This window comes from Medicago sativa, chromosome 2 (assembly GCF_051527215.1).
Source record: "Medicago sativa cultivar Bolivia chromosome 2, Bolivia_mono, whole genome shotgun sequence".
Classification (NCBI taxonomy): domain Eukaryota; kingdom Viridiplantae; phylum Streptophyta; class Magnoliopsida; order Fabales; family Fabaceae; genus Medicago; species Medicago sativa.
In genome coordinates, this window is record NC_140750.1 from 3,616,950 (window position 1) to 3,626,348 (window position 9,399).

At 36.8% G+C, this 9,399-nt stretch overlaps 2 protein-coding genes across 4 annotated transcripts; one reads left to right on the plus strand and one right to left on the minus strand.

Annotated features, from left to right (window-relative positions):
- The first annotated feature begins 757 nt into the window (after positions 1–757).
- LOC146943693 (uncharacterized) lies at positions 758–6,435 on the plus strand. Of its 3 annotated transcripts, none has more exons than XM_085741975.1 (7): positions 758–1,412; positions 2,859–3,707; positions 3,800–3,949; positions 4,046–4,153; positions 4,250–4,333; positions 4,431–4,672; positions 5,495–6,435. In XM_085741975.1, exons 2-7 carry the CDS (start codon positions 3,564–3,566, stop codon positions 6,006–6,008), a joined length of 1,242 nt encoding a protein of 413 aa, XP_085598101.1. In that variant the 5' UTR covers positions 758–1,412; positions 2,859–3,563; the 3' UTR covers positions 6,009–6,435. The 3 variants fall into 3 exon arrangements, with proteins under 3 accessions (XP_085598101.1, XP_085598103.1, XP_085598102.1); XM_085741977.1 differs by having other exon boundaries at positions 979–1,412; positions 4,467–4,672; positions 5,495–6,214; XM_085741976.1 differs by lacking the exon at positions 758–1,412 and having other exon boundaries at positions 2,329–3,707.
- Positions 6,436–6,620: 185 nt separating this feature from the next.
- PPA6 (pyrophosphorylase 6) lies at positions 6,621–9,399 on the minus strand. The gene is made up of 6 exons (XM_085741978.1): positions 9,043–9,399; positions 8,111–8,271; positions 7,678–7,778; positions 7,372–7,553; positions 7,117–7,215; positions 6,621–6,876 (listed from the first exon to the last, which is right to left on the minus strand). The coding sequence occupies exons 1-6, from the start codon at positions 9,277–9,279 to the stop codon at positions 6,784–6,786; spliced, it is 873 nt and encodes a 290-aa protein (XP_085598104.1). The 5' UTR covers positions 9,280–9,399; the 3' UTR covers positions 6,621–6,783.

A 9,399-nucleotide genomic window follows, 5' to 3' on the forward strand; every position in this document is an offset into this window, starting at 1 on the left:
AGACAATATAAAATTTCTGATTAATTTCATTTAAATTTAATTGTTTTAAGTGTTAAGTTAGAAAGGTCGAGTCTTTTTTTGTCAAATAGTTTAGTAGTCGGAGCTCACAAATTTTAAATGTGAGAAAGTGAGGTGTGAGGGGTTCGAACCCTAACCCCTGCATATAATTATGCAATATTCCAACCAACTGAGCTAAGCTCGCAGGAACAGAGAGATTGTGTCTCTTTATTTTTTGGTCAGATAACCTAGTGGCTAGAATTCACCTTATAAGATGAATAAGTGGGGTGTCCGTGGTTCGAACCCCGACCCCTGCATATAATAATGCATTGTTCTACCAATTGAGCTATGCTCACGGGACAAGAGATCGAGTCTTTATTAAATAAAAATATAAGTATTAAAAATTATAAATAAATTATATATATACATAAGATCATTAAATATAAAAAATTAATTTATCCCATGTGCATGCCTCTAATTAATTGCGGTATATACTATCAATTTTGGGGTGTTCAGAACCGAACCAATCCAAAAAAAACCGTCAACAGATCCAAAAAAAATCAAAACCGCAAAAAACTGATATTATTTGAGCCATCTGAAGTAAGAACCGACCGATTTGGTTCGGTTTTCGGTTCATAACTTAAGAACCGGACCAAACCGAACCGCATTTATTATGAAGTAACCAGACTCTTTTACTAGACTGGAAAACACGCGTTCCACTGGATTGACATAAACTCATGAGTTCACTCACCAATTACCAATGCAACTGGAAATCACGTGTTTAATTCCTTCTCTTTGTTTACTCACCAATGACTTTTGTTATTAAACCCTTTCAGTTCCTTTCATAAACTACCACCAACACTCATAAACGTGAAAATCCAAACACTACCTCACCTCTCTAAATCTTTCTATCGTTTTATTTTTTTAATTGTTGGATTCTACTATGCTTCAATAAACATGAGTGTGTTTCATCATTTATTTATGCAACACATAACTATGCGAAACACAGGCACGCTTCACTTCTCCAAAGACAAAGAGCAGCAAAATAAACCACATGGGACATGGCAAAGGCATCCATCCCATCATCTTGAATAACTCAAACAATAACTACACCTCTTCCACAAACACTACACCACCAACTCAAAATAAATAAATAAATAAATAAATACCATTACGACCAACATTTTTCTCCACATTGTTCTCAACATTACCACCATAAATTCGAAAAAAGCAACGGTCACACCAACCATCACAATGTCACTCCCAGAAGGAAACGATGAAGTACGCCACGCCCGGTCACTCCCAGCCACACCAAACGATGAACATGCAAGCCACTTCCAGCCGGCTTCATCAAACGATGAACAAGCCGGAAACGATGATCAAGTCAGCCACTCTCAGCCGGAAACTTCAAACAAGTAAGCCACCTCCTAACCGTTTGTTTGTTTTTAAGTAGTTTTTATTTTTTATTTTTCATGAATTATGTTGTTTTAGGATAAGGGTTAGGATGAAAATGTTAATTATTTCATGATTTACCTTGTTTCTAGGACAAGGGTTAGGATGAAAATGTTATTTTTTTTGTTATGATTTCTTTTGTTTTTAGGAGAAGGATTAGGTTTTTAGGAGAAGGGTTAGGTTAAAATTGAAAATGTCATTTTTTTTTTTTTATATTTTTATGTTGTTTTCTTAAATGGTGGTTTGAGACTCTGTTGTCAATAGCGGCCGATATAGCGGTGCAGTGTGGAAAATTTGATGCCACCGCTCCCAGCCGTGCCGGAGCGGTTCAGATGGATGACACGGCCGCTTTGACCGAATTATCCCAGTGTGATCCACCGTGATATTGTCCGCTCCCGCTGCATCACCCATGTAAACATGCTATTTTGCTGAAACGGGTCGAAATATAAGTAAAAACCAGTTTTTAAAACGTGACAGAGGAATAACTTAGATCAGGGAAGGTAAGGGAGGTTGAAACACAGTAGTAGGGGAAGATGTTCGGAAAACCTTTTATCACTGTTTTAGAAGGGGTGAAGAAAAAGAACAGGATAGGCAGAAGGCATAACTTTTATATATATTAGTGTCTGCGTCGCAGAAATAGCGCCTGCTCCGCTCCCACGCCGCACCGCAAGGCTGCGGTTTTGGTGCAAAAGGAAAACCCTTATGCACCTTGCATAAATCCAGAAATGGTTTTTGTGAGTTGTACTCCAAAACCATTAGATGTACTTAATGGTTTCCAGCACCCTGCATAAAATTATAGTATGTTGTACTCCAAAACCATTTTACTGTGGAAATGGTTTCTGTGAGTTGTACTCAAAAACCATTTCTGGATTTATGCAGGGTGCATAAGGATTTCCTTATGCACCATAACCGCACCCGCACCGCAATTCCACGTTGACAACTATGGTTTGAGAAAGCTATCTCATTATATTTGTTTGTGGATCATAGAGAATGATAAATTATGGTATAAATGTTGGTTAGAAATTTGATATCAAGCGGATATAATCAAATTGCATTTTAGACTTGGATCAAATAATCGACGTGTTTGTGTTGTATGGACATAGAATGATCTAATAGTGGCAGAGCTGTCTGGGAGGGAAGATGTTTTGTACTTAACTATAACTAGTGGGTGTTGCCCCACGATTTAACTATAACATGAGTTAGCTATAAAGTGTGGGTGTTTTTTTTCTTCCAGATTATATTGTTTCTGTCATAATGTTGCATTGCAGGGTTGAGTATATGCTTGGATTGTTTTGGTCATTTATGGTCTTGTGATGAATTATGTATGTTTTTGTCTTAATCTGAAGTGTGTTTTTGAAATTTAATTGATTAGTTTCTGAACATACATATGGATGCTTTCTAATATGTAGGAACACTTCAAAGGGTAATTGTCCATGCTCGATGAAATATTTAAAACCATTAGATATTAGTTTCACAGATTCTAAGAGAAAATTATTTAAGGAATCTCAATTCTTGTCATTATTGGAAGGAATGTTGAAAGGTGAATTAAGAGAAAATTCTTCAAACCTTACATTGAATATATGCAAAAAGTATACTGATAAGAAGTTCATGTTGAATGAGGGAACTTTTATATCATTTTGTGTCACTGAGGTGGCTAACGTGTTAGGCATTAGGCCTACTGGAAATTCTATGTTATCAAAGAGCTTTAAATTTCCCACATATATTGATGATCTAAAGCAACGGTACTCGGCCAAATTAAACAATAAGGAGAAAAAAATAAAGGAGATAAGACAAAGATAGAGGTGACCGGGAAGGCAAAAAGGGAATTAAGCTCCCACTCTTTGAAAGAAATTTTGAAGAATATGCCGGTGAACAATGACACAGAGAAAACACAGTACAAGAAGCTTCTACTGTTTTTTATTATCGATCAATTTTTGCTACCCACAAGTGAGAAAGCTTATGTGAGGAGTTCCATGTATAAGCATGCAGATGACCTGAATAATTTTGAACAAATTAAATGGGCTTAATCCGCATTAGACCTCATTCATTCTGCAGCAAAAAATGTTGCCAAGGGCAAATCAAACTTTGTTGCTTGCACTCCAGTTTTGGAGGCGATGTTGTTTGAAAGAATTAAAAAGTTGCAACCAGCACAAAGTAGTAAATATGTCTCGAACATTCCCCCGGTATTTAAATACAAAAGTTCTCGGAATAGCTTTGCCGAATGGCGTAAGAAGGTGGAAAGTTTGACTCCATCGGATGTAAGTTTTTGAAATCTAAATTTACAATGTTAGCACTTTTAACAAGTGTATCAGGTTTAATAACTGGTGTGTGTTTTTGATTTAATTAACAGATTGTCGAGTGCCCTCATTGTGTTAGGCAAGAGGTCATGGATGCCGCGGGAGAGGACGGGCATACTGTTTTGCCTGAGAACACTGTTGTCGAGGTTGTGGGAGAGGGTGAGAACAATGATTTGGAGGTTTCTGTAAGCCCATTATCGGATGTAAGTTTTTGAAATCTAATAATGTTAATAGTTTTAACTAGCGTGTATGTTGCGGGAGAGGGTGGGAACAATGATTTGGTTGTGATTGATCTTCAGGATGTGGGAGAGGACGAGCATACTGTTTTGCCTGAGAACCCCGTTGCCGAGGTTGTGGGAGAGGGTGAGAACAATGATTTGAGGGTTAGTGTAAGCCCATTATCGGATGTAAGTTTTTGAAATCTAACAATGTTAACAGTTTTAACTAGTGTGTAGGCTGTGGGAGAGGGTTGGAACAGTGATTTGGTTGTGATTGATTTTCAGGATGTGGGAGAGGGCAGGACTGATTCGTTTGATTTGTTTGCGAACGCTGATGTTGAGGCTTCGATTCAAAGCCCATTATCGGATGTAAGCTTTTGAAATTAAAATTTACAATGTTAGCATTTTTAACTAGTGTACCGTGTTTACTAACTAGTGTGTTTTATTTAATTAATTGGTTAAAAAGTCCCCTCATCGTGTTTCTCCCGAGGAGCAAATTCAGGAGTCTGATGTCGTGGTTGCGGCAGAGTCGGTATTTGTGGAGCAAAGAGTTGTTCAGCCACCATTACGATGTTTTGAGAGGAAAAGGAGGAGAGGGCAAAAAGTTGTTGGTCAAGAAGGTGTTAGTGCGGCTGAGCCTGCGAGTCAAGGTGTTGGTGCGGCTGAGGCTGCTATTGTGCATGAGGCGGTACCTGCAGAAATTAATAGGTATGTTTGAGGTGACGGAAGTTCTTTAAGAAAACACCCCCAATCATTATCTCCTTTCACTCAGTTGCAAAAAAACAAAAGGCCAAGCGGACCAAGAAGACCAAGTAGGTCTTGTTTCTCCTTAAAGGATAGTATAATCATTTCTTGATTGTTTTTCTGTGCATATTGGGTTCTTTTTTTGTTGCTGGGTGCTATGATTTTCTATGCAAATTAAATCGATTTGTTTTCGATGGATATTCTGAATCGGTTGTTACGTGGATGTTAAGCTGTTATCTCTAATTAATGGATGTTTAGGCATCTCTAGTGTGGCAAAACACCCATCAAATACATGTAAATTGTGGGTGCTATAGTTAACTAGTGGGTGTTTGGATGTGTCTGGGTATCACAAAACAGCCACAAATTACATGTGTTATAAAAATATGTTTTACATAAGTGCCGTTAAAGTATGGCTCATATATATAAGGTACAGTTCTAGGTAATATTGTAAACTGAATCGCAGTAGCAGTCTTGTATATATTGCTTGTAACGCTGAAATCATAATTCATCACATTAATACAAACAGACTTATAGCTGCTCTATAGTCGCAGATGTAGGCAGTAGGCACCATTGCCTGAACTGCGTTAACAAAGATCGTGTGTTCATTGTGTCTTACTTTCGTTTCTTATTAATCTTTTGTTACTAGTTGTTGTTCTAACAAGTGCTTATCATGATAAGCATTTGTGCTATAAGCTGCAAATCAAATTAAGTTGTTTATCCAAAAGGGCCTTAATGGTTGATCTAAAACTTTCTTTTTTTATGCTTCTTTTTTCTTTTTCTGCTCAGGATTGGAAGTGGAGATTTGTGTAGTTCAATAATGGTTGTTACGGCTTCAAAAAGAAAAAAGTTACGGGTTTCATATGACTCTAAGTCTGATGATGATGATGTACATTTGAGAGCAAAGTCATTGTCAACTTTGAATTTGGGAGCAAGCAGTAGTAGTAGTAGTTGGGTTGAATCAAATGAGAAGCTCTATGAAGGGCGGACAAAGGTGTCTAAGTCAAAGCAGGAGGAATTCGAAAGTCAGGTGAAGGAGCTTGAATCAAAAAAGAAGCAATTTGAAAGCCAAGAAAAGGTGCTCAGATTAAAAGCGAAGCTATTTGAAAGACAAGCAGATGATCTGGAATCATTCAAGAAGCTTTTTGAAAGCCAACTGAAGAGACTCAAATCAAAAGAGAAGATATTTGAAAGACGGATAAAGGAGTCGGAGTCAAAAGAACAACATTTTCAAAGACGAGTGAAGGAGTTTGAATCAAAAGAAGAGGAACTTGAGCTAAGAGACAGTCAACATGAAAGCTAACATTGGCGAAAATACTGAAAATCCGGTGCCAGTTCTGGGGTTTTTGCTCCTTCTGTCAATTTATGGATTGGTTTCTTCTTTCGATGAAGATGAAGTTTTAAAACTTCAATCTAGCTAGTTCTTAAGTACCAAAAGGGAGCTTTTAACATTTTGTTCATCGTTATGAAGCACACAAATTGACAAGTTTCTTTTCTCCAGTTTCTAATCACATTTAGTTTTCAATTCTTTTATATGAAAACCTGGTTTAAAAAGAGATTGATTATTTGATTGTGATGTAACGATTTATAAAAGTGTTTTTTTTTTTTTTTTATGTTGGCAGCTTAAAGATGTACTCTACTTCCATGCTTTGTAGTTAACCGTACCTTACTTTAAGAGGTTCACAAGTCTCATCTTATCTTCTACCTTTTAATCAGGTTCACAAGTTTCAGTTTAAAGATGTATTCCACTTCCACTCTTTCTTCCTTTCTTTCTTTTTCCAATACTACACTCTCAGAGAATTATTCCAACAGTATTATAGTTTTATTCTCCACTATCAGATTATTACCAGTCATATTAGAGAATATTAAGGAGTTATCTCATTGGAATGGAAAATGAATAACAGCAAGTAAAATGTAGAACAGAAAAGCAAGATGGATGTATTCAATTTAACTAGTGCCTGACCAAAAGGGAATTGATGTCAAAGACATAACCGTGAAGCTCAACAAAAGAGTTTGCTACTTCATAAATTAAAAAAATGCAAGCATTGGCATTAACAACTGATATTCTACCAATACATTTACACAAGTGACAGCTCTCCTGCAGGAATTGATCTCTTCACAAGTTTACTCCACGACTCGTTGGTCTCTGTGATTACCTTAAGCGCGTAATCCTGTTCACAAAAAATAAGTTTGAGTTTCCATGAAAATAGCCGAGACAAAATGTGGCCATTAACATTGCAGTAGATAATAAGAAAAATGTCATGCTTTTCTTTTTCTCATTACAACTTTACTTAGCAACGACCTATAAATGATTCAAGGGACGTGTAAACTACAAAACTCAGTCAAAAGATTAACAACAGAATAAAGAATTCATTAGGATAATTGTAAAGAGATTTGTGCAGTAAAAGTACCTTATTTACTGCCTGGTTGCCAAGACCAAATCTATTAGCAGGCTTCCCATCAGGTATCTTATAGTCTCTAAACCAGTCCCTAATTGCAATAAGGGTTCCCTGAAGACAATGGAAGATTATATATCACACACAGAAGTTTTCAATCAAGACACCAACAGAGTATCGCATCAAGAAATAATTTTTCCATCTTAATGAAACTTTCGTTATGAAAGCAACTCCAGCATAGACATCAAGTAACTAGGTAACGAAGCTTACTGGAAAATGCTTCTCAACATCATCAACATCGTTCACAAGTGAAGCTTTTGGATCATCTAATGAAATCGCAACTATTTTCCAATCAAGTTCTCCTTCGTCAATCATGGCTAATGCAGCTAAGGGTTTGACTTTGAGAACCTCTCCTATCTTCCCCTGCCTATCGCCGATCTCAACCACATCAACTACATACAGATTAACAGGAATTTTAGGCACGCTTAGTTTCAGTCATATTTATGACAAAGATATTGAGATGACATAATGGACAAGGTTGGAGACTACATCCATTGCTCATTAGTAATGGAATACCTGGATCATTATCTCCAAATGCTCCTTCAACTTCATGGTTTGCAAGAGATGGATCTTCCCATGTTTGTGGAAGAAGGCCATAGTTCCAATGTATATTATAGCTAGAAAGAAAGTAAACGATATATTTCACAATAGGTTACATATGGAACCAATCTTTGCCAAATTAACCGAGCAGAATTTTCAAAAGAAGACAAAAAGAATCAAAACAACTGATGAACTAGACTTAAAATGCTCAAATTTTTCATGTACATATATTGACGTCAGTAAAGAAGGTATATGTATGACAGTTACATTGCATACGTTCCCTTGATAAAGACAAACTCTTGGTTGGATTAGGGAAATGGATTTAGGTTAAAACATAAAAGTGCATATCCAAAGAAAAAATAATACAACAACAAAAAGGAATAGTGCAAGCTTTGAAGTTGTCACTCACGGGTAAAATCGAAGCTTTCCCTTTTTTGTATCCTGTTTAATGGGAGTGAAAGGCTCGTCAGTGGCAACCTCCATCTTTGCACTGGATTCTTTTGGTATTTCAACAATGAAGTTGAAGACACCATCACCTAGCTTCAATGGAATATCATGCCAGGGAGAAACCTGCAAATTTTACAAATTATATTAGTATGTATAGGTATACAGACCTACATTGTCAAGGGTAGCCCACGTTGCAGTAAACTAACACTCACTCACAAAGCATTACTTTAATTTTTCCTTTTCTTTATGGAAATGTCAATAACATATTCTATACAGAATTATAAGGTTAATTACACAATTCCTAGCAACCAAAAATATGAAAATCTAACACTAGGTCCCTGTCCTTGGTAAACACCTAACTCGGCACCTGCCCTTCATTCATTTCATGAAAGCCGAGGAAAAGTGTAGCGCAACAAGGGAAACTCACACATAAACATGATACCCAGGGTTTTAAAAAAGGTCTGCGGCTGCGATGAGTCACAACATCAAGGATTTTGATGTCTCCGCGACCGTGATCAAGGTCCTATAGCCACATTTGACTATGGTTTCCTGCTGTATATCAAAATTAGTTAACAATTAACACTTAACACAACACTATCCCCTAACAACTGAACAATCAATTGATCTATCAAAGTAAACACAACAACTACTAAGCAATTAAACAAATCCACCATTCAACAATTTATTTACTTAATGCCACCATTATCATTCCATCAAACAAAAATCCCCAAATCAATGACATCATCATCTTTCTATAGCAAATGATACAAAAAGGAATAAACTTTAAAGAACCAAAATCATAATTTCTTAATTCTAAGCAAAACCCAACATCACAATTACAAAAAACTCCCCAAAACTTCAATACCCAAATTGATCAAATGAAAAAAATTGTACCTTTTTACCAGATTTGTCATGAAAGAATACTCTATAATCAAGGGTTTGTGGTTCACCTTCCTCCTTGACAGAAACCTCAGGGTAATAGATAGCCTTACAAGTGTAAGACCTGGTAGTTCTAGAAGAAACCTTGAGATTGTTGAGACGAAGAGCACGACCACCCAGAAATGGTTTCTTACCAAGAAGAGTGTAGGTTGAGTTGCTGGCTATGGTTATGGCTCTGGTGGTGGCCGCCATGGATGCTGATGATGATGTTTGGTTGAAACCTCAAAAGACAGTGGGAGTGGAAGTGTGAGCGTTTGTTTGTGGGACTCTTGTTTCTGATAGGCTTTTGATTGTTCTGTGTTGTGTGGCACT